General features: G+C 40.8%; 1 protein-coding gene across 1 annotated transcript in view; it reads right to left on the minus strand.

Moving 5' to 3' along the window:
* Positions 1 to 24,715, minus strand: part of kcnq1.1 (potassium voltage-gated channel, KQT-like subfamily, member 1.1) — a 63,681-nt gene extending 38,966 nt beyond the window's left edge. The window contains exons 1-2 of the mRNA XM_030094107.1: positions 24,101 to 24,715; positions 15,538 to 15,628 (exon numbers count right to left, since the gene is read on the minus strand). Of these exons, the coding sequence (XP_029949967.1) occupies positions 15,538 to 15,628; positions 24,101 to 24,444 (435 nt within the window). The 5' untranslated portion in view covers positions 24,445 to 24,715. The remainder of the gene's footprint in view (positions 1 to 15,537; positions 15,629 to 24,100) is intronic.
* Positions 24,716 to 25,969: the final 1,254 nt, after the last annotated feature.

Genomic DNA, 25,969 nt, shown 5'->3' on the forward strand with positions numbered 1-25,969 from the left:
AAAAGTTGGCCCGCGACGCAGGTACAGTAGGTTTTGACGAATGAGAAATTTTTTTTAGCTGTCTTAATTTGTGCACTGCTGGTTATAAGACAGCACTGAGAAATTGTGAGGATTTTTACTTAATAGAGGGAAAATTACGTAATTCTTCTTGTGAGACTCACATGTGAGCGATACAACAATGCAAATATGCATCTAGTCACCATCTGACAGCAATGCTTTTGCCAACCACACTAACACCAACAAAGGGAATGGCTATGATGAGAGCCTGGCTACTTTTCTTTACTCATGGATAAATAACCGCTCATGTTGTAGAAGTCGAGGGTGGTGTTCGTCTCAACAGCACATTTTCTAGGTGTTGGTCTTGACTCAGGTTAGGTGGATTCAAAAATGCAATCAATGAAAAGTCTGTGCATTTGGACAGAAGAGAAAAGCCAGTGAAGTAAATTAGACTAAAAATAGATTAAATTTTTTATTGAATATTGCTGATTGCAATATGAAATGAGTGTGCTTTCCCTAGGGAAGCAAGTTTAGGATTTTTGTGTAAAATTATTTGTCTTCTTACTGAAAGACAGAAACTAGTACACTATCTAGAAGCAACTGCATGGCTTTTTTGCCTTTTTTCCTTCTTGCTCAAAGACAAATCATTGTTTTAATTATTCTTGAAGCTTTCTGTTTTCATACAACTGAAATTCAGACAGACTGGAAATTCAAAATTTCCAGTTTAGGCACATCTTATCAATCAATCAATCAAACTTTATTTGTAGAGCACTTTTCATAATCATAAAAAACAGTGCAAAGTGCTGAACAGTAAAACCAGTCATAAAAACAAAACAAACAAAAAAAAAACAAAAACAAAACAAAACTGCACCATCAATCAGGGTCATCTGTAAACACACACACACACACACACACACACACACACACACACACACACACCCAGGTGTACACACACACACACACATACAAACAGACAGACTCCTAGTTTGTTTCACACAAAAGAGGAGACATGGCATGGCACTGGAAACACCACCAGTAGGGCCCCCACAGTGGCAGAAGTCAAAGGTCATGACTGCTGGGGTTTCAGCGCCCAACCCCCAACCCCGCCAGACCAAGGGAACCCCCACAACAAGGTGTGGAGCCCCCCAGAACAGCCGGGACCAGAGGACCAGCGCACAGCAACCCCAGCAGTGGCCCAGATCCAACTCCCAGTGTGAAGGAGCCCCCTCAGAAAACAATAGATTAAACAGCTAAAAACTTAAAAAGATGTGGTACAGTTATTAATAAATTAAGTAAGATAATATAAAATAAAAAAGGGAAATACATCAAAAGTAAATAATAAAAATGAATAAAATTGCTGAAATAATGATGAAAATAAAAGGGAATAGTTAAAAGCCTGATTAAAAAAGTGTGTTTTTAACCTCCCTTTAAAAATATCAGTAGTCTCTGCGGTCCTGAGGTTCTCCGGCAGGCGTTGTAGTGGCTAAAGCCCGCCTCACCTGGTTTTCGGAAAACACAGTAAGCCGCTGCCAGATGACTTCAGGGCTCGTGAGGGCCGATACGGTAAAAACAGATCAGCGAAAAATAAGAAGGCACAAGGCCGTTAAGACATTTAAACACTAATAATAATAAGAGAACTTAGGCCCAGTCGATGTGATTTTTCAAGTGAAAACAAATGATCTTTGTTTTTTTCGTTTCAGTGAAAGGAACGTTTTCAGTGATGTTTCAGAAACGACGGCGGAAACACAAATCAGTGAAGTTAGTTACCATGCCAGGCCACAAGCTGGTGCTGTTGCTTTCATTTTCTTTTTTTTTTTGTGAGGAAACCACACACCACACACGCATATGCAGAGAACAATATGCTATTAACTTTAACAATGGTGAGTGCATGGACATTCACATGGACAGACGATTAAGTTGGATTGCTATTACGATGACTGACAACTATAAAACTACCAAATTCCAGGAGAATATGGACTGAGAGTCTTGACACTCCGGAGATCGCCATTGTTATCCATCTACTCACACATGTGAGTGGCTGTGGTGCACACGCTCAGTGTTTTCAAAGACTTCTTGTTTACTCCGTTTCCATGAAGACGGAGTCGGAATGTTTCCTAAATGTTAAGTTTTCCCCCGTTTCCTTGGTGAGTTGGAACATTTTCAAAAAGTTCCACCTTGGGATTCATTTGCAAAAAGTGAATTTTTAGTGGCTCTGAGTGACATTGTCTTGTAAACGGACACCCAGAACGCTGAGAAGGTTTTGTTATCTCTTGAAACTGTTAAATACTTGATAGATAAATGAATGACTACACAACAGCATTTGTTTAATCCACCATCACCACATTGAAAGACTCATGTTCTACTGAATTTTAATGTGATTTGTTGTTTGTTTTGATATCTTTTGAAAAGCATCATCTGTACCACTTCCACACGTCTAATCTGACTACCAGCTGGTGTGGGTTTCATCATTTTGAATGGGGTTGCTCTACTTTTCTCTTCTTTCCTGGCTGTTTTTTAGATAACGTAAATCTGAAAATAGCCAAAAAGCTAAACCTTAAGCTCCAGCAATTACAGATTCTCAATTATTGCTGGCATTTTGATTCTGTGAAAGTTTTCCTTTAGCCCTCCTTGAGGACAAATGGATTATAAAGAAATCCATCACACTACACAATGACAATACCATGTGGAAATTAATGAACTTGTGCGAATGAGGATGCAATTACCTCCACACCTCTCTTAATCATTGACAAGCATTTGGAAAAAGAAGCTGTCTGAAAGTGAATCAATGGCCTCTCATGGATTTTTTTTTTTTTTTTTAATGGTGACACAATTCTTTTGCAGTGAATGACTGGAGGAATACACTGGGGGATGTAGCCAGATGATGTTTTCCGTGGGTAATGTTTTCAGTTAGAAATCACTGGAGGTGTTTTTCTTCACCGGAGTCCAAGATTGTGTCAATGAATATAAAACAGCAGGTTGTGAAAAGACGAGCGGATTATTAATCTGTTAAATTGTGTTCTTGGAAGGAAATGTGCAAAATGTTGCTCGAGGATTGGAGCATTTCATCTTCAAGGTTGAATAAAATGATTGCTGTACGACAAGAAATACAGCAGCAAGCAGGAGGGAAGAAATCAGACAATGTAGTTTTATGCCAATGTGATAACTCCATTTTTCCTGGGATTGCTGAGGAAGATCAACAATGCAAGTAGATTTGTTTTTGGCTGGATCATTAAATGATAAACAGTACCATCACAATTTAAACAAAACCTACTACGGAAATCACATGACTGTCAGAACTGAAAAGAACCCTGCATGCAGACAGAGACAGGCTCAGTTTTTAGAATAAAGTTTTTTTTTTTGGTTTTGTTTTGTTTTGCCCCAAGGGGGCGATCTAAATTATAGTCAAGAGTCCAAATACAGAGTCTTATCCAAACATTAGTAAATCCAAAACTGATGACAACTCTAAGGCCCCGTGTACACAGCAAGGTTTCAAGAGAAAACAATGCGGTTCTCATGTTGGACAACCAGTGGCTGTCTGTTTTCTAATGAAACCACAGACACATACACACAGAGGACAAGTACACAGAGATCCGTATGGACACATGTCCAAGTTCAGTTATAATCCATTCAGAAAAGTTGCATTTTCCCCATTTCCAGGGAGACAGAGTTGGAGCGTTTTCAAATTTTTGTGTTTTCAGTGGCTCTGTCCACCTTTGCCATGTACAACAGTCACCAAAAAAAACAACGAAAGTTTTCTGTTTCTCCTTGATGACACTGATGTGCAAACAGGGCTCTGAGCATGAAGTTTACAGCCTCTGTTTGAAATTAAAATATTTCCTGTGGCTAATACCTTATCATCATTTTCCATCAGAGGTTCACAAGTTGAACATACGTATCAACAGTCCGTGATATAAACCGGAGCTCCTCAGGTGAACCGAATGATATTGCTTTGCGGGTCCTCTACGGAGAAGCACTGCAATTGCTTTGTGGGCGTGATATGTCTTTTGTCCACACATGGGAACTCGACACAGGTGATGTGATATGCGCAGTCCTGACAGTGTTTTCACACCATTTCACTTGTCTACAGGTTCCTGCAACACAATATTTACTCTGGTTTCACACAATCTTTCAGTGAGTTAAAGGCTTTGGAAATACATCAAGGTGTACAGCAAAGACATACAAATGCACAAATCAGCCAAGACAGGTGGTTAGCCTCATCTTATTAAAGATTACGTTTAACAGCAACCTTCTCTGTCATCCAGTGGTCAAACCTCCCTTTTTCTCATTCCACAGTCAAATCTCACCCTTCTCTCCAATTTCAGTCCTGAAGTGCCACTGATCTGCATGTTGTAGATACCTTCCAGGTTTTAAAACACCTATTTCTGATGGATATGTCTTCACCAAGATGGATAGAAAATGTGATAGTAAGCCACTCATTGTACTCAGGTGTGTTGGTACAGAATGCCACCGAAAGCAAGCGGCATAAAAACCCTCTAGCATTGCTGTCAGACAACTTTATGCCTCCTCTGTACCTGCTCTCTCATTACAGCAAACACAATAGGGGCAATAAATCCCTGATACTTCCTGTCAACATCCCAATATCAAGCACTGTAAAATCTATTGACCTAATACTAATCACTGAATCCCATTCTGCCCGCCGTTTATTCCCTAATGTTTGACTCTCATTTCATCTAACCCAAGTGTTCATTGTTGTAAACATTGCGTGTAAGCTCTTAAAAATCTTTATTGACAGTCTTCAACAACTCAAGCAGACTTTGAACGCTGCTGAAGTACGAGGTATTTCGGTCTTTGTGGGCATCTAGAAGTTAGCACTTAGCATCCTGAAGCCTGGAAAATGATTCCTGTGGAGTTATTGTCTTGATGATCGACATTGTTGCCATAAACATGAGCGTGGCTAACACCACTAGCAGCAGCAAATGAGCAGCCATTGAGGTTTAAGTTAATTCAATTCAATTCAGCTTGATTCAATTTCTAGACACTTTTACAGAAAAAAACCCAACAGATCCACATGAGCAAGCATAAGCCTGTGTGGAAAAGAAAAACTCCCTTCTAACAGGAAGAAACCTTCACAGAACCAGGCTCAGAGGTGGCGGCTTTCTGCTGTTCCGGTGGGGGTGAGGGGACAGAAAGAGAAAGTAATAGGACATACAGGAACATTTCTTGTATCAACATAAATTTATTGCATGTAGAGTACATAGACTACAAGAGAAACAATGGTCAATGACACCTAGTTAAGAAACATTAGGCTACATGAAAGAAACGACAGAAGTGAAGCGGAACTGGGAGCCGGTTCCACATGGTGGGAGTCCGGGGTTCAGTAAACCGCTTGCAGCCACTGGGTCCGGGCTGTCTCATTCAATCAATGGATCAACTGTTTTGACTGACGCCCAGTAACTGTTACAAGTTACAAATGCTTGGCTTCATTTCATTGTGCGTTACTCAAGTCGAGTGTTTATATGAAAATATTTTTTCATGCCACAGTCTAGATGTCTTTTATGTTCAGGATGTAATTCTGAATACAGTGCTGGTTTAGGTTAGGCGGACTGGATATAGTTGGGTTCGGCTGTAGAGTGTATTTTACTGGTGGTAACAATACGATGGAGTGAGTCTGCTGACATCTAAATGTCTGACACATGCTGGCACTCAAAATTACTTTGTCAGAAATTTTCAGATGATGGATGACCGCTTACAGTCATTTGTAGGTTAAATAAAGGATAAGAAGGAACATGGTTTGCTGTGGTGTCTTTTTGAATAGCTAAAAAAACTCTAGCTATATTGGCTGAGTGACATCCTTACTGAAAAGATTTTTCAGCATCAGGTATACCAGCAATGTTCGGACTTGGCTTCTGATCAGAGCAAACATCAATGGTATCTTACATACCGAACTCATATACAATTAAATTTCAGGTGGTCTTTCACTACAATTAGCTTGTGATCCAGTACCAAATGTAACTGCAGGAGTCTGAATGCATAGTTTGTGTTCATGTGAGTTGTGCATGGGCAGCAAGTATAACTGATTGGTCATCAGCACACAGCATGCAGCAGAAGAGTTAGTATTTTTTTCCCTCTCTGTTTATCTCTTTTAGTAAAGGGATATTTCTGAGCTTTGCTGAACGTTTGCGGCATTGTGGTAAGTCTGTCAGATGACGCCGGTGCTAGAAGCCACTGAAAGCTCAACTTTTGGGCCTTCTTATCTTTCAGATCTGCTTCTACCTTATCAGCCTCCGCGGACCCTGCGCTCCTGTGGCAAGCGTCTCCTCCATATACCTCATGTTAACTTAAAGACTCAGGGTGAGGTATCGTTTGGGTTCTATGGTCCTAAACTCTGGAACGACTTGCCGCAGGAGCTCAGGGACGCGGAGAATGTTCACATCTTTAAGAGCAGGCTCAAGACCCACCTGTTTGGCCTAGCTTTTAACTGATATTTATTTTTAGTTCAGCCTTGACTTGGAATCATTTGTTCTATGTTAGCCTCGTTTAGCTTTTTATTTGGTCTTAAGTTTTTATATTTTTATTTTTAAGTGTTTCCTCTGAGGGAGCCCTCTGCATTGGGGGCGGGGCTCGCTTGTGGCTGCCGGGCTGCTGTGCTGGGGGTTTGTGGTGGAGATTTGGGATTACTTCGCCGCCTCCTCTGGGTTTACAGTGCAGGGGCCGTGGTTGCCATGGGCGACCCGCTGCTCTCAATGTAGACAGCTCCTGGGTGTGTTTCCTCTTCTGAATCATTTGTGCCCTGCCTTATATTCTATTCATTAGTTATGGCGGAGGAAAGGGGGGGTGGAAGGATAGTCTGTGTTCTTGTGCTGTATCTTTGGTTTGGGGAAGATGGAGTGGTGGGTGGAGTGGGTGAAGCGGGTTTGCTTTTAATCTGTGAAGCACTTTGTGTTGCAACTTTTATTTGTATGAAAAGTGCTATATAAATAAAACTTGATTGATTGATTGATTGATTGATTGATAGTAGTTTTAAAGTTGACAGTCACCCATAACAGCAATTCAATTTCATCGTCTGTCCACGCAAATGTCTTTGTACAAACATTTTCTGCCAGATAATTTTGGTGGTTTCATGACAAAAAAAAACCCCAACGGAGCCTAGTTCAAAATGTCTCTGTCAGGGTTTATGTTTGTGTTATGCTTTTTGTACGATCCTGTCTCTGGTTTCAGGATCCTTGGCATCCCCTCCTCGTGTTTGATTGCTGTTCCCTGCCTTGATTTGTTTCACCTGTGCCTGTCTGCACCTGCTAGCTGCACTACAAGTTGGGCTTCAGTTTGGTGTCTGGTTGGCAGTTTGTCTGTATTCTACCTGGTGTAGATTGTGTTTCCCTGCTCCATAATAACTGGAGTTTCTGTCTCATACCTTCTGTACCTGGCATTTTGAATCCCTCACCCACCAGTGAAATTTCATTGTAAATATGGAAGTTTTCTGGAACACAAATGCAGAAAAATCATGCATCTTCACATGAAATATTGTGTAAATAGGACCTTATGGGAGTGGGTTTTACAAAGAGAGACTTTTATTTGAAAATTTACATTAATAATTATATTAGTTATCATTTGATATGGGTTGTGAAATTTCTTTTTGTCCCTTTAAATAGGTGGAAGACATATATTTGTAAAATGTCTCCCAGATAAATGTCATTGTTAACCTGATTTGAAGGCAAATAAAATCAAAGTGAAGTTTATACTTCAAGCACATTCTAATAGTTTCATGTTGAATGATGCGCATTGGTGGAAATGCTCTAAATGTCTTCATCCAAATATTCATGCACATGACTATATTGCCTCCTTTTGCTTCTGACAACCCAAAAATGCAATATTTTCAATAGCACACAGGATTTTGGCAACAAAAAACAAACCATCCTTTAGAGAATTTGGGCAAACTGCCCAGCATCTGGCCAGAAGTACAAACAGTCAGCCAGCACTGTGTTTCCAAGTAAAGAACATAGTGATCTTTGTTAACCTTGAGTGTACAAAAAGAAAGAAACATGACAAAGACGATGCCTCTGTGTTGTGGGAGGAGGGAATGAAAGAGTGTGGCGGGGTCAGAGAAAATCTCCAAACTAGAAAGCGTCGAGTACAAAACAGTCCCATCGGGATGCAGGATGGAAGAGATGAATGTTTGAGATTTTGGAAGTAGCAAATATTAATTATTCATTATCTGTGTAGAAGAGAAGAATAAGAAGATTAAACATCTCCAGAGGGCAAGACAGAAAAATGTCTCAATGTATTTCAGGATTGTGTACACGTAAAAAAAAAAAATCCTTTCTTTTTACTTACACATTGTTTCTGCATTCTTATATAAATCCAACAATGAACCTGTAAGATTCCAGTTTGTGATGGGCAAGTTATACAGCGCCATGAATATTTCTCCCGATTATCCAAAGGCCAAGGTGAACTTGTCACATGTGGCATGCTCTAGTCATCTTCAAGGAAAACATCAAGCTCTTTTTATCCTTTCTTAGGGTTTTTCTTTTTATCCGAGCAGGAGCAATTCGCCCCTCGCTCAAACAGTTCCTGTGCTCCGCGGCTGCTGTCTTGGGGTTAAGTTTATCTTATTTACTCCTGATTTTCGGAGAGGTGCCTTTGCCCTCTCGTGTCAGTGGAATGCCCTGGTATTGTTTGGAGAAAAAAAACGCTTTAGAAGTTTAAACAGAACTGGAGATTTGGGTTGTGTTTGGGCTGAGAGGGAGCTTTCTTGAGTTTCTTTTAAAAAACAATAAAACATGCTTACAGAAAAATCATCAGATAAAATGACTTTCTCCAACAGCTGTCATGGAGGATGATGAGGTCAGATTTTATGCTTCAGCTGTGATTGAAACTCAACATCTTCGGTTACTTTCATATTTATTTAGTGGTTGAATACGCCAGTGATCTTCTTGGAAAATTTCTCTTACATATAAATACAAAATTTAAAGACAACTACTTGGCTAGTCTTTGAAAACATAAAACAAATTAGCATGGTTAATAATTTGATCCTTTAAAGCCTTTCTTTCCCAATTATTAACAATATTAAAAATGAACTTGAACAAGGTAACTAATATAAACATGGAAATAATGTAATTGAGAGACAAACACTGTTTGAAAAGAAGAGTTATATTAGAGTTGTCAATGTCACATTAAATTGTGTAAATGAACACAACAAAGGACTTTTTAACAACTCGATCTCATTATTTTTTTTAACTTTAATATCAATAAAAAGCTTATTAGTTTCTCAATTATTTGTATATTCAAAGGAACCAAACAGCTCCATCCATGTTTTAGATGTTTTTGTGAATACGGTCTGTGGTTAAAAAAAATAATGAAACATTCTGCTTTTTTGAAATACTGTATTTAAAATTGCCATTAGTTAAAAGCTAAAACTAGAATTTGGCACTCAGAGAGCGCAGACCTCCACCACAGCGGAAAGAAAACCAAAAAGCAACATAATTTATGTTATTTTACTTCATTTTAATTTGAACATTTATCAGATTCTGTTGTATTTTCCGTTCCCGACTTCCTGTCTGGTGCGATCTGCTCTGTCCAGTGGTGCACGGCGCGCGTGGCTCGCGGAGAAAATAGAAAGGAGCGGAGCGGCCGCGGTCCACGACGCGAGCCGCTATGGACGCGGCGGTCCCCCGCGTGTCCTGTATGACCCGTCAGATCGGTTAACAGGGGCGCCGATCTGACAGTCGGTGCGCGGCGCTTCCCACTTCCGTGTCGGAAGCAGCGCGCCCTGTGTGAACCAGACGTTTGTCCCCCCCTGTCGGCGGGCCTGCCCGACCATGTGAAAGACTCCCTATCTGTCAATGATAAAGAATCCTTTAAAAAAATTCCTGGATCCAGACAGTGATCCGGATCATCACCAAAATTTAATGGATTCTAAGTTAGCCCAAGACCCACCTTTCCAGAAAGTTTCATTGCAATCCGTCCATAACTTTTTCCGTAATGTTGCTCACAAACCAGCCAACCAACCAACAAACCAACGTGATTACATAACCTCCTTGGCAGAGCTCGGACCCGGCGTCAAGGGGGGGGTGTTGCCCCCTCACGCAGACTCACCCGCCCCCTCAGTCAAAGTACAGTATTTCATTTAAAAAATAAAGCATTCAGTATATTATGTGGTTAAAAAACAACAGCAAACTCCGCTGGCTTGGTCAAATCAATATGAAGTGTTGTGCTATTCAAAATTCAAAAAAAGAGGAGACCCCAGCTCTACTAAAGGAGAGAGCTGGTTATTTTAATATTTGTTTTGTTACCATTTGTGCTTTTTAGCAATGTGGCTAATGATCATACGTTGTTGGACATGTTGGATCAGCGCTGCTGATCTGTGGATTCTGTTTTTGTGTCCCTCCGTTACGTGTTCTCCACCTATGCGTCCCCCCCCCCCCCCCCCCCCCCCCCCCCCCCCTTCTACACTGGGCTGGCGGCAGGACTGGCGGAACTAATTATAATGAATAGAACAAAAGTGACTTGAGCGCCATGTGGGTTTAAGTGTGCAAGTCATATAATAAAATAAAGTGTCATCTTTTCAGCTGTGTCACTGATGTCTCCTTTTTAGAAATACACCTGTATGTTATTTCAGCTTCATAAAATTTGAACGATCAAACAACACATCACAATCAGACTTGTTTGCGAACGTCAAACCAGCGAAAACAAACGAGTCGGAAGCGCTGAGTTGATGGGTGTCAAAGGAAGGCTGAGACGAGGAGAAAGAGACACTGCAGGCTGGAACTGGAGTGTAAACAGTGGTGTAAACAGTGGTGGGAAAAAAAAAAACCAAAACAAAACAAAGGAAAAGGTGGTTCTTGCTCTTGTGATTTAGATTCTTCAGGTCTCTGTTAGCTTTGTTTTATCTTTCAAACGCATGCAATTCATAGACCACTGATGAGAATCATTAAAGGCCCACTGCATATTTTAAACAAAATACGGTTTTGTTTACATTCATTGTGTCGAGCCCAAACATCTCCAATACATCCCCAGGGACAAACCAAATCGTGAGATGCATGACAACTATGAAATATGTATAACGCTGATGAATTTTGTATGTATCTAGAGCTGGTGCTATTGACATTACCGAGCTGCCCTTTTTGAACCTCACACTGGGTGTCAAGCTTGGCGGAAGAAGGACTGATCTGCAGACACAAGCTAACAAAAGTCGATCTTTTATAAAAACGTTGAGAATTCAGCAAAAACAATGGAACAAAAAACCAAAGTTCAGAAGAAATAACAGTAAGGGAACAAAAACAAAGTCCAAACTAAAACCAAGCCGCCGTGAAGGGCAACAGACAGATTCTCAGGGAATGGAAATAGGGACTCACTGAGGTAAATAGGCACTATAACAGATGGATTGACAATTACATAAGGCAGACTCACACTGGCTCTGATCACCCACAGCAATGTGACAACAGACAGGTGAGGTGAATAACACTGATTATCTCTTTATGACTGCACCTGCTCGAGCGTGGGATATGTCATGCAGCAAGTCAGAGTTTTGTCCTTAAAGTGCCTTAAAGTGAACGTGTGAGAAGCAGAGAAGTGTGCAAACAATGATTTTAAGTGGATTTCAAACTTCTAGTAACTGTAGGGCTGAGTCAGATCACCTACAAAACTGCACCTCTCGTGGAGTGCTGGAGGTCTTCAGAATAGCCTTTAAAAGTGGTCTGAGGAATGGAAAGTGGTGAAACTGTGTTGCTTGATTCCAAAAGACGAGATACTTTTAGGTCTAACTGTGGTCCTGGAGGGACCTTTAATTGCATGTTATAGGTATACATCTGCTGCAACACCTGACTGCAACAAGGTGCTACTTTTTGGACTTTCTTAGGAAATTATAGATACAGTAATATAATGAGTAGGTTCATCTGTTTTCAAAAAGTTTCGTTTTCAGTGGTTCAGAGCACCACTGTTATATAAACTGACTACAAAATGTGACAAAGGTTTTGTTTAAATGAGTGAGCCCGTAGAGTCAGCAGTTAACTTTAAATGTATATTTGTTGCATACCCCCCCGCCACACACACACACACACACACACACACACACACACACACAAAGGAAAACATGCCAACTTCACACGGACAGGCCAGACCTGCAACTAGGCAAAAGTGCTAGCAATATAGCTTTAAAAAATAAAACGTATGTCCTTTATTAAAGTCACGTCACCCAGTGCACCACAGTCCTTTATGGATTCAAAATTTTCCAGCTTTAGCACATATGAATGTAATGATTGTCTCATTATCAGGTTTTTCTTGCAGAGCTTTAGGGGCACAGACTCATTAAAGTCAGATGTGTTGGAACAGGGAAAACATGGACAACATGCAGCGCTGTAGTCCTGCAGGGTCAGGAGCGCCCACCTCTGCACAACATCACAGTGAAGCCACAAGCACAAGAGCATGAGAATACATCACTTGGGAACTTTAACAAAAGAACATGCAATCACTGCAATGCAAACATCAACCAACACAATGTTATGCTTTGTACAGAACTGCTTGAAAGTGATGCAAACACTTGCACATTGGCTGATAATACACTACAGCATCAAGCAGGTGGACCTGCAGGTTTGGCCATCCATTCATGCAGAAATAGCAATATGGTTTTTTGGATATACTTCCTAATAGATTCAGTAAAACTGTGAAGTTGAAGTGTGGGCTGCAAAAAGGGGATGCAGTTATGTTTTTCTTAGAGTACAGCTTCAGTGAAAGTATAATGACCAAGTCAGTGCTGCTGTGAACACAATAATGAACAGCGCTGTACTTCTTTCTTTGTACATTTCCATGCTTATACGGTCCCTGTCAAACAAACGTTGCGATGTTAATGAGTTTGAGACACATTCTTTCAGATGTGCGATAACATCTAACGCGTCACCTTTTAAAAATAAATAATGAAACCCTACAATAATGCACAGATCAGCAATATATCGTCTCTTAATGAGGATGAGCACCAGCTCAGGTTTTTACGCTTACAGGAAGAGAATCCACAGTGCTGACAGCTAAGCGGGTGAAGAAATGCCTAATGAGCATTTCAAAGAAAAAAGTCTTACATCCAGAACAAGTCGTAGTCTGCTTTTTATGGTCACATTTCGTCCTTTTCCTGAACACATCTGAAGAGATGGCAAAGCTCCAACAGTCCATTTTGCAACAGTCAGACAAATCAGAATTTATTTTCCTTTTGCCCACTTGTACGTATTCCAAAGTCATGGTAAATGTTAAATGGACTTCACTTATATAGCACATTTTCACCGCTTCAGCAGTCTCAAAGCACTTTACACTGTTACTTACATTAACCCATTCACACTCACACATCAGTGATGACAGCTGCAGTGCAAGGTGCCCAAACTCCTTTGGGAGTAATTTCGGGTTCAATGTCTTGCCCCAAGGACAAGGATGAGATAGAAAGAGCCAGACAGGGGATCGGGGCATCAGACCCACTCTATAAACTGAGTCACAGGTGCCTCACGTCACAACAACGGATCAAGAAATTCCATTTCATTCCATTTTCTCTTACTTATTATGCTGATGACTCAAGAGTGTGTGTAATGTAATGCATGTCATTTCTACAATTCTACATTTGTCTGTTATGGTAAATGTATTTCACTTACATAGTGATTTTCCAACAAAGTGCTTCACATTATTAATAATATTCATCAATTCACACACCGATGGTGGTGGCTGCCATACAAGGAGTTCAGTTCTAACCATAAGGAGGAGTTTGAAGATCATACCCCTTTCACACTGACTTACTGACTCCGCTGAGGTTTGTGAATGTGCAACTGACAGCAGTGCGCCATGCTGCGCTCTTGAACGAGAAGTTGGACCCCCATTCACATTGGACTACATACTGTCATGAAAAGCAAATTGGCTGTTACCTGGCTTTATAGAATGCTTTGCAATATGATGGGAAATCAATATGCCACTGTTCGAAACTGTTAGAAACAGACTGGATGATGCAGGTTTATACGTGAACAGTCCAAGATCAATCCACCATATATGGCAGGAGTCCAACATGTGAGGCAAAGCCACACATCCAAGAAGGCAAGGTCAGGGGTCACATCCAAAACAAAGGTTCTTTTCCAAAAACCAGGGAGGTATTTTGTTATTTACCTGACGGTTTCGGCAGCTGTCAGCTGTCTTCTTCAGAGTGAATAGCGCCAAAACCTGTATAAATCAGCTGACAAGATACGTCACAACAACATCACGTGACACTCTGAAGAAGACAGCTGACAGCTGCCGAAACCGTCAGGTAAATAACAAAATACCTCCCTGGTCTTTGGAAAAGAACCTTTGTTTTGGATTATAACTTGGAAGACCAATGAACCTTTTTGGACTATCAGGGGTCACATGATTCCAGCTAAGAATGTGGAGCTGAAGACCAGAACCTGGCAGGAGAAAGCAAGGGGAGTGGGCATAGAAGACTAGAGGCATGGGTGAGGACTCAGAGCAATGCAGTTGGTAGGTTGACTGACAACATCAGGACCCCTTCTGACTCTGGTGTTGATGAGCTATGCGACCAGCAGAAGTGGATTCTGGAGTGCTTTGGGTTCCTGAAGAAACACTTCAGCAAGATGAAATTTGGAGTTTTGGTTAAGTCCACTTCCCAGTGTTATACTGAATTTTTTCTTCCTGAAACTTCTTGTGCATATATCAGGGTTCCTTTAAATGTTGTCTTGCTCCGCTGAATGTGCCAGTGGCTAAATGGCTAAATATGTCAGGGTGATAGCTAATGTGATTTTGTTGCTTTTCTTCGAGGTCTGTAAAGTACCGCCCAGGTGTGCGGAGTCGGTACATCAATGCGAACTGAGAGTCACTCAACCAATCACACCGCAGCCACCCTAGTGTGTTTGTCTTTCTAACTGAATCAAGAATTCCTGCCCCATCCCCAACCCAGAGTTTCAATCCCTCCCAACAATCTATTTGTCCAATCCTTTTCTTTTCTTTTATTCTCTAACACCAACTTGAACAGCACAACGTCTCCTCCTCTGAGTCTGGTTCTGTTAAGGGAGATTTTCTTTTCCACCATCTCCCGCTAAAGCAGAATTGTTGGGCTTTTCTCTGTAAAAGTGCCTTGAAATGATTGTGTTGCATTTGCCGCCATGGAAACTGAATTTAATCATTCATTGTGTCGCATGTTCAGTCAATTCTGAAACTTTAATGCTGTCACAGATATATGCAATTTACATGCAATAATTTCTGAGTGCTTAACAACGCATTAGCTGTATATAACAGTAAAATTTTTGTTTTAAATGAGGATTGTGTATCACAATTAGCACATTCTGCACATTCAGTATGCGATGTGCTGGGAGGTATTGAGGACACAGCAGTTCATTCACCTCGTAGTTTTACCCCAGAGGTGCAATAAAACATGTCTACAGTACGTAGAGCCCACAACTGTTGAAGACTTTCTCTGTCTTACATTAAAAACATCTTTATATGACAGTATATACATTTCATTTATTCTAAATATACTTTAAACATGTGTTTCAATGGAATAAATATCAGTTTTCAGTCAGTTTTGTTCTCAAATTAGAGTCTGTGTGGATCATATTGAACACTCACCACCCAGAAGAGAGTTGTGTGAGCCAGAGCCTGATACTGGTCAATGGTAGAAAGGACACTGAGGATCAGACAGGCCAAAACTATGAGAAACCTGCAGGAAAAAGAGCAGAATATGTATTAGTTCTCATTAAAATAGGAGACACTGAGTATATTGTCGTGTTGTTGAGCTAGGCACCGATATCAAAATGACTTGTTGTTACCTTCAGTTTTTATCTAATTTGTCTGAGTAAACTTCTCCAAACACAACATGTTCTCGTCCATGCTCCATATTTCTGGTTCACACTTTCTAATAAAGCTATAAAAGTTCAGCTGGCTGTGATGTTTCCTTCAAGTTTGAGGTTCTGAACTTCTTTTTCAAAAAAGGTTTGAGCAAAGCACAGCATCGCTCAATACTTCCACCATGAGAAGTGTCGGACTGAATTTTCGAGCCAGGATTCAAGGACAGCCCTCCGGAAGAAATACGATGCAGCTTTTTACACTCCACCGTATGAATGCAGAGCGCAGGGTTAAACTTGTCAAAATAACGAGGCCATGCTGTTTGCATCCATGCACGCGAAACCCACACACACAGTATCGACAAACTTTAAATTGCTCTTTAACATTCTCTGTATCCCTCTGAAGTTCACACAAATGTTTCAAATGCAGCACGAATGCGACTCGTGAAAGAAGGAAAACTACCTAACAGAAAATTAAATACGGATTTCCTTGAGGTAAGACTTTCAACTCTTGTATGAGGCACAATAAAAACACTGGAGTAGCACTCACTCTTTTGACCTTGAGAGTTTGACTGTCAAACGGAAATTAAAAATTCAGGAGCAAAAATATTTTCTTTTTCTCCCTGGTGATCTCAAGAAAAACGGATTCGTGTAGCGCTTTGAGTTCTAAAAGTTGTTTTAAAAAATAACCTTAGTTGTTTTTCACTTATTTTTTGGTACTTGAAGAAGATGAAAAAGGTTTCAGTGTATTATACTGAAGATGGCTCCCAAACCATTTTTTTCATTGGAATGGCAATATCTGATGAGTGAGAAATTACAAAAAGTCGCGCATTTCTTAGGTCTGGCCAAGATTACAGAACTGGATTGGGCCACATTGGAGCCTTCTACGCCTTTCTTGGACGTTGTAAAAATTTCTTGTTGGGGCGTATAAAAACACTTTCATTCTGCGTCCCCTGAGGACGTCTTCTGGATGCGCAGAGATAACACCATATAGATGTGTTTTGAACCACTTTTTGCTCAGTGGGTCATGGCTTTATTTGAAAAATCCTTTCAGGGCACTATTTCCAATTTTGAAAAATAAAGACTTTTAATGAGAATGTTTTAATGAAACTCTTGTGACATGGTTCTTTTTTGTTGCTATGGATTTCTCATGCTCAAAAGCAACAAATAAGAGTTGAAACACGCTGAAAATTTGCACAAAGTACCCTTAATAACCTGAGTGATCTCTACAGGAGCAGAAAGCTAAAAAAAAAAAAAAGGTATATGTAGTCCTCACACAGTCATTTACGGTTTTAGATTGAATTTGTTACCCTCAGGTTATTGGTTTAATGCAGATCCATACGAAGTTATCCACCCTCCCTGCCACTGGTCTGCTGAATGGCTCTAAGGTTTGTATTTTTGTGTATTGTATGAATGATGTCTTTGTTACTCACCACCTTAACAAAACTGAAAAAATAAATAAGGAGGACATTCAGGAACTCTGATTCAGACACAGGTTGACAGCACTGTTATTAATAACAATGAAAACATTGAGAGGAAAATAAACAATAAAATAAAAGTAAAAATCAAAGCAAGGGCTGTGATGAAATGTTTTCTTTATATATTTTGACAGAATATAAAACTATGCAGAAATTCGCAAAAACAGATTCATCATTCTCTGAGTGAATACGAGCAACTCCACACAATTTTAATGGTCTTCTTCATCCTTTTAACTGTCTTAAGTGTTTCAGTTTATGCTTTCTTTTTCTTTATCTCACTGTCCTTTCACAACAGATAAAGTCTTTTGTTGTTAAAGAAGTTGAACAATGAAATAGTGTATTATCATTCTGTTGCTGTCTTACCTAAATGTGTTATTCAGTTATCTCTGCAGCTTTTCTTCTCAAGCTTTGTTCTTGTTTTAATGGCTTGACTTACTCCTCCGTGTAAGAAACACTTTGTGATATTGACAAAATGATTCAGAATTTGGAAAGTTATCTGATACATACGAGACACAAATTTACAAATGATAAACTAACTGATGGAACGAACACGCAGCAGGGATGCATGAAGCAGCAGCACTTGGTCATTGATTCCAGGAAATGCACCAATTCTCCAGCGCTGCGAATGGCTTTCTGTATAGCTAGTTATCTCCCACAGGGCTGCAATTTTCACTGCTAATGACAGCACACCAACTGTCTTGCCCTTCAGACGCCCTCTAAATATCTCTATATGACGTTATCCACATTAGCCCAAACAGTGGAAAGCGGCATTCGAGTGAACAGGCGCATCCTCTTCTAGGGGGAGTTTCTGCAGCAGTGCTCATACCACATTAGGAAAAAGAAGGCCGTTCTGTTCAGACAATCAGTCTGGAAATGATAACTGTATTTACTGAGGCGAGTCCTCTGTTTTATGACTGCAAAGCAGAAGGGCATGAAGAAGTGGGATCTACTGTTCCCTCTCACCAAGAAGTAGAAGAGAAAGTCACCAGTAATCATGTTGCAAATGCAAAAAGGGTCCTAACAACTAAGATCCCACATTAAAAATGTTAATGGCATGCTCGCACACAAAGACTGTGATTTCAGTTTGCCTGCATTTAGAAGTGGCCAAGTAAGAAAGACACAAAAGAAACAAGAAAGAAACAAGTGTATTCAAATGCCACATTTACACTGTCACAGTAGTGTGACCCAATTCCAGTGTTTTCCAACTCCAGTGGATCTGCATTTGGTCAACGTAAGCAGGAAAAAGACTCATGCATTCAGATGTTATGAGGTGGGATACAGGCCTCATTGATACGTGGAAATACATTTTTAAAACGGGATATATGCCAATGCGACCACCGTGTAAACAGGCTGATCAGATTTTCTTAACATTGCGTCTCAAACGTCACTAAATAGCTTATTTTGTTGCATAAATAATGAGCACACGGTAAATAAATGATAAGCGTGGAGGCTATACAACAGAAGGAAAATCTGCCACAGTTAGTCTCACACTGAAGGTTAAGACGGGTTCCAATATGAAATTTCAGTGATCCATTCGTAGCCACGGCATGTCCTGCCAGAATACAATATGATTAAGATGGAATCATGACCTCAATCCTCCTCCTCTGCCTAAAAATCCTGGCAATGTTTGGCGAACTTCTTAAGCACCATAACATTAGCGTCAGACATGTCATCATCCATTATTTTGGTTTCGCAGTTAACACTTGGTTCAGAAGTTGCCTGAAGATTGTGCACACGCACAATGTTTCTGTGTAAATGTAGCAAAATTAGAGTAATGCATGCATTAGACCAGAGGTGTCAAGCATTAGACCCGTGGTTCAAACCCAGCCTGCAACAGGCTCCGGTCCGGCCTGCCAAACCACCAAGCAAGTCGTAAAGACATTCATTTCACTCAAGATGAATTGTGACTCCTGAACTGAAATGTGTTTGACACTCCTGACCTCTCCAATGTCACAGACAAGATCGAACTGTCACAACTGTGGATGACTCTGTTGGTAAATGTAAGTGTGAAGGATTTAGTCATCATCTAGTTCCACGACAAGAACCCGACATAAAAACCTTGAGAGAAACAGTCAGATCGAACAAAGTCCTGAAGGATTTTCTCCATTGTCATACATTGTTGTAGAGAAATGTCTGTTCCTATAGCGTGGCTGGAAACTATGTCGAGAGAGAGTTATAGTTTCCACTCAGTGTTTGCACCATGAACACTCTTATCACCACACGCTACAGCCTGGGTTTATTGAAGACTGGCCAGGAATTCAAATACCCTCCCCTTTAAGCTAACACATACACACACAGAGGCATGAACGTGCACGCCACACGTCAACACAGATAAAACGAGCGGGGAGAGTCCTGCTCTGGGCTGGTGTGTTCCACGGTGAAAGCATCTGGTCCTGTTCGAAATGCAGAAACAAGCAGATAATAAAAGACGGCGACAAAAAATAAACTACAGTTTGCAGCCTTATCCAAAAATAAAAAAAGACAATTACAGCCCGCCGCCTGTGTAAATGGAAGTAAACATGTCTTTCAGGAACACGTCGCAGATTGAGACAGAAGACTAAAATGCTCAGAAGAAGGGCTGTTGTGTAATTTGTAAGATTTTATGTTAAATTGTGACAGACGCAGTTCAAAAAGAGGATCAAAAGAAACAACCGAGCATCAAACTTTCCAAACCAAACAGTCTCGCATGCTAATGGCTGTAATTTGTTAGTGAAGCTCTGCTTAAATTATTTCAGAGCAATTCAAATGCCAGTAAACACGGACACACACACACACACACACACACACACATACACAAACACACATTTGCTCAGCATACTGAGCAAACACTTCCACTTCACTTTTCATTCATCTGGGACTATCTGGACCCGTCCGTCCCTCCATAATATTTCACTTCCTTAACCTCGGGCCTATAGATTATACAGGCACCCATGGGCTCGCCCGCTGTACCGACAGACAAAATAATACATTGACTCAGCTACATGGGCACCACTGAACTCTCAACAAAAGCTCAAAGCATCGCTCCCATCTATTATTGACGAACAGATTCACTCTTGGTCTTGTTGTTCATCGAGCGCAGACAACGCTGGGGACGGGGTAACAGTTAGTTGTGATGCCTCTGACCATGTCACTGGCTGTTACCATCAAATGGCGCAGTATCATGGGGGCAAAAGCCTATGAATCAATTACAGGCAACAGAAGACACCAGAACAGCCGTTGCGTGGGCCTGTTGTTAAACCATCAGCGGCATGAGGTGATCGCCAATGGAGCACCTTGTTTATGTACTCCTGTGAGTGTTCTCATATCTGTTATTGAAGACTGACTTAAAAGGTGGTTGACGGTTGAGTTTGAGTTAGGAGTGAAGTGCACTGAAAAAGAAAACACCGAAGCTGAATCGTTTTCTTGGTTAGCAAATTGCAGGGTAGAATACGAACTGCTGCTCAAACTGCTGAATGAATGGAAAAGAGTAACAATTGGGGGTGCTATACACTCTCTGTTAGATCAATGAACTACCTGCCTGATTTCACTTCCCTTGAGTGTTTGACACAATTTGTAATGCAATTTAATGGAGTTTGAACAATGCCTGCAGTTTTCAGTTTTTTTTTTCTGTTTGTTTTTTTTTGTTTTTTTGCTTTACTGATTTGATTGTCTTTAACTACAATGAATAGTAGTCCATTTGTTTTCACTTGAAACTTTGTGTACATGGGGCTCAATGTATTCCTTTGGTTCAGTGTGAAGAGGTATGAGAAAATCCTCCAAAAAAAGACATCGATTTTAATATCTTTTTATGAAACCTGAACATGCTTAGTAAGCAATAAGTGCAATTACAACAAGCCATTTTCCACAAAGAAGTCTCGTGCAAAATGCAGCGAAATGCCACAAAAACCAAGTTAGCCAGGTTTTGCCAGCCTTCATGTGTGCTTGTGGATGTCCGCACCCACAGCGTGGCTTTGAAGCTGATGATACTTCACAAGCAATAAGGCAGCATCCCTGATCTCTCAGCTCATTTCTCAGAGTTGTGCCCCATTCTCTCTTCTTTCCAAAAGACCAAAATCGATGGTACATAAATTCACAACTGCAGCTGCTTTTATGGAGAAATTCAATAGTTTCTTTATTGTTTTTACACTTTACAAAGTCATCCTGCAGACCAGATTGGACCCTCTGGGAGTAGCTGTATCTCCTGAACCGTGCCTTTGAAACCCAGTGTCTATATTTTAATGATCAGTGAAGTAACTATCATATCATAATAAAATACACATGGATTGCTGTATCACCGGGATGAACATGCACGTGCAGACTGAAATACACAAAGTGTACAGAGGGTACCTCCGATAAGGCCGCAGGTCAGTGTGAGTTCTGGGTCAGCGATAAGGCCCTGCTTGTTCTAAACTGCTTTTCTCTCAAGTCAAACATTTGCAAAACAAAGTACTGAACTGACCCTGTTTGGGTAGACATCACAGCGTAATGCTCTTACAGTAAACACTGTACTGGTATCATCATACTGAGGGAAACAACTATCTTGACTTATTCAAACAAAAGTACAAAGCCAGCTCTTTTTCACCAACAGTGTGCGTGATAGGTTTATCCAGTGCAAATTGTTAGAAATGTAGGAAGGATTTCTCTATCATGAACTATCACTTTCTTTGAAACAAAATCATCTTGACTTGGCCAGAAAGATGAAATAGTTCCATAATAGCCTTTAATTGTAAGTTTTTTCTTTGTTGTGATGCACAGTATGCATGAATTTTGACAACAATCTCAGCATGAAGATAATTTTTTGTGAAACCTTCTGGTGCAATGTACAGTGAAATGTTTAATAAAGGTGTCTTGTAGCTATTGCATTATGTATGCTTTTATAAACTGACCCTGACAGCATGGCTTTAAGGCTAGTTTGCAAGCAACGAGGCTGCTTGCATCTCAGCTCACCTCTCAGTGTTCTATCTGCAACTACAAACCAATTTGTCAAAAAAAGTAAATGAATCCTTTCTTTAATGTTTTACAATTTGTTTGATGGTTTGGGAGGCTGGATTGGAACCTCTTGTGGGTCAATTTTGGTTTTTATTTTATTTATTTGAAGTACAAACTGCAGGACTGAATAGCAAACCATTGCTATACATGCAACCACAAGGTACAAGGTCAGTTTACCACACGTGAACCCAATATCAATTGACTTTACTGGTTAAATGTTGTAATATTAAATGCATTTTAAGCTGGAAAATGTCAAATTCATGCATTTTGATTGAATAAGCTCAACAGGCAACAGTTCAGTTAGCTGTTCACATTAAATTACCAGCTCCAAATCTCATACTTCATTAAAAAGCCCAGCACAATTTGGTTCTTCTGGTGGAGAGGATGACTTTTTTTATTATGATCAAAATTGCTCATCTCAGGTGTACGTGATCCTTGGCCTTTATTATTATGACAGTAACTGGTGCTATCAAAATGAAGAGAAAGGAGCATGATTTGATTGAAATGTGGTTCCAGTGAGGTCGGATCCTTTGTGAAAGCAGACATTTCCAACCCAGACAACACATCCTGGCACATAGGGAGGGATTACTTGCAACAAAAAAAAAAAAAAAATGTGTGTGCCAAGGCAACAAAGATGCGAAAATGCAAATTGTCTTTAAAAATATATCTTGATTTGTAAATCTGTGCTGTTCCTATTCCAGCTTTGTTGTGCCTCATGTCACTAGTTTGCATCTGGCGTGCATCCAAATGAAATATTATCCAAAATGTTGATGAGTATTCAAAAGGTTCTTGCCGTAATCAGAGCAATGACTTGTTTCCTCGTCACCGTGCGAGACACAGATATTCTTGGTAATGTTCTGATACATTTGTGTTGCGCTGTGTCGTGCTCATGTTCCCTAAGAGTCAGTGAGACTAACCTGCTCCGACAGGCTGCGTCCCCCCTCTGCCACCGAAGGGTCACAGGGTGGCAGCGCCAGACAGGGCCGCTACCTCCTCCACAGCACACATACTGCCAAGTTTAGCTGCTTGCTATCAGTGCCAGCAAGTGGGGACAGGCACCGCACACGGGGGGTGTGTAGGAAGATCATAACCCACATTCCTCAACTTCTGCCTGCACTCTCTGCTGTGGATCTACTCAGGTCAGGTTTCAGGATGTAAGTTAACCACAATAAAAGAGAAATCCTTCAGCATAGCATTGCCACACACATAAAGATGCACTTAATTCCAGTAACGGGCTCTTTGTTTGTTATGAAGGATAGATTTCCAAGCCGCTTGACACAACTGTCGCATCTGTTTTGGGTGGTGAACCATAATGTGACATTTTCAGGGTAGTGAAGCTTAAGGACAAAAGATCTTCCCCCACACTGGATTACCCAAAGATTTATGTTTGTCACTAGCTGCTTTCTCTTATGTTTCTTCCCAGACAACAAGGTAATCTGTTCCAGCAGTCATACTGTCAGGAAAGGAGAACATATACAGTTTTTTTTCTTTTTTTTTTTTTCTGCCAGGGTGTATGCCTTTAAAAGTTTTACTACAAGATAATCCATGAATGCAAAACAGAAATGAAAGATCTGCATAATATTCTTTTAGTGCTCCTGTGAGGACTTGTTTTGTCTGAGTTTCTCTTGTCTGAGTGATGAATTATGTTTTTATTTTTCATTTAATCTGCTCTGACTAGACTGAATTATCCTTATATTATTCCTGAAGGGACTTCCAAGTTGCGCTATTATATCTGCGAGGCATCTTACTCAAACTCGCAGGATTAACAGTTCTTTGTAGTGAGGAGGACTTCCAAGGCTCCTCATGCGCAATTAACTCCCTGTTTAATTAGGATCTTAGAGTTGCAATTATGCTCTTGAATACCCCATGGATCCGGATGATTATGAAAATAAAAACACTCACACTGCGAAGTGATACACGAAGCACTTCCAGCCGGACGGCCTTTCCAGAAAGTTATACACGCGTCCCTGGATGTAGGCGCGCGTGAGGACCGGCCGGACCCCGGTGCTGTACACCGACATCCGCATGGACATCCTGGGGTGGGATAAGTACGGGGGGACGTGGACAGGGGGGACAGCTGTCGGGGTGCTACCGTCCTCGGGCATTTCGTCCCTTTCGTTGCGCACAGGTGTCCCGCTTTCAGGCGCACTGAAGGTGATTTCCGACAGCTCCAGGTCCGGTGGTCTCTTTGCACGTGTCCCACCAGAAGACCCCCTACAGGGGGAGGAGGAGGACGAATCGGACATTTGTAGAAATCCCTCTGTCGCTGGATTAACTTTTTTTTTTTTCGGTCAGTGCCTTAGAAAGACAAATGTTCTCCCATGTGCGCTCACCTTCTGTTGCGCGCCTGATCGCGCCGAGACGCATAAAAGTGTTACTTAAAAATGAGTTATTAATGCTCTAGATCACCGGGACGGTGTTTTCCTCTTTTTTCTTCTTCTTTAATTTAACTTTACAGCTCTCTGGGTTGCTGTGGATATGCCGACTTCTCAGCCTTGAATGAATACCTCTTACCTCTTTCAGAGCACTTATCAGCCTGGAGAGCTGTCGCCGGGCGGTGCACGCGCTCCGAGCTGCCAGCTGTTCACGCACTTTCACTGTTTTGCAAAACTGCTTGAAAGCAATCCGCGGCGGATGAACTTAATATCCCCAACATACAAAAGAGCTTTTGAAATGACTCATTTACCCACGGAAATGCAAAAAATATTCCGTGCAAACCAGCCGAGACAAATGTCACAGTGTTTACATTCCTCATAAATTTGATTTTAAGTATGGTAATTTATGCACGTTTGAATTGTGAGCTGTGCCACGTCCCTGTGATGTTAAACAATGCAAGTCAAAACGCTTCAGAGACGAGCTGATGTTTTTGCACAAGGCTCTTTGAATTAATATCACTTTAAATAAAAGTCTACTGAGTTACTTGATTTGCATCTCCGAATAAATAAGTAGAACAGTATTCACACGGCTGTAGAGTATTGCTGCAACACGTAAACACAGATGAAGTTACATAGCTTAATTTGACGGAGGAACATAAGGCCCGCGGACCAAAAGCGGTCTGAAAAAAATGATAATTGAAAATGAAAGAAATCACAAAGTAACTTCCATTTGTGATTTATTTACGGGACATTTGCAATGTATGAGTGAGAATAGTGGACACAATGCAACCTTCAATTCTGAGTGAAGAGGTGTGGTAAGTCCGCAATCTTAGGCGCGGTTTACACGCCACCTCTTAAAGTGTAAACACATCAATTTCACATTTGTATTTCAAAAGCATTTCACATTTACACAGCAACATTTTTGAAATGATGTCCGTTCATACGGGAATGGCAGAAACGCTGAGAATGATGTATTTAGCACATCAGGCCACAATTTGGTATTTTAATTGAACTCTTAAAAAGAAACTTAAGCTCACGTTCGGGTTCTATTTTGAAAACAGGTCATGTTTTTCCTAAGCTGCCAGACCAAAACTTGTCGAGGCAACTTTGTTCCTGTCGCCTGAGTCTGGTGATCTGCTGTACATGCACGGCCCTGCCCAATGCTTTTATTGCCGAACATGAATCATGGTTCTTTGAGCTCTAACTCACCATTATATCTTAATTCCCAGAGTTCATTGGCCCTCCCTGACCATGCGCAACCTCACACACTGGTACAATTTTATTTTGAAATCCATCCTGGGACCTCTCCTCGATTTACCTTTGTGGGCATATTTTACATAAAACCAGCAATTATTGTCTGCACTCAAATGACATCCTTTTATTTACGGTCCCTAAG

This window comes from Salarias fasciatus, chromosome 1 (assembly GCF_902148845.1).
Source record: "Salarias fasciatus chromosome 1, fSalaFa1.1, whole genome shotgun sequence".
In the NCBI taxonomy this organism is placed as follows: Eukaryota; Metazoa; Chordata; class Actinopteri; order Blenniiformes; family Blenniidae; genus Salarias; species Salarias fasciatus.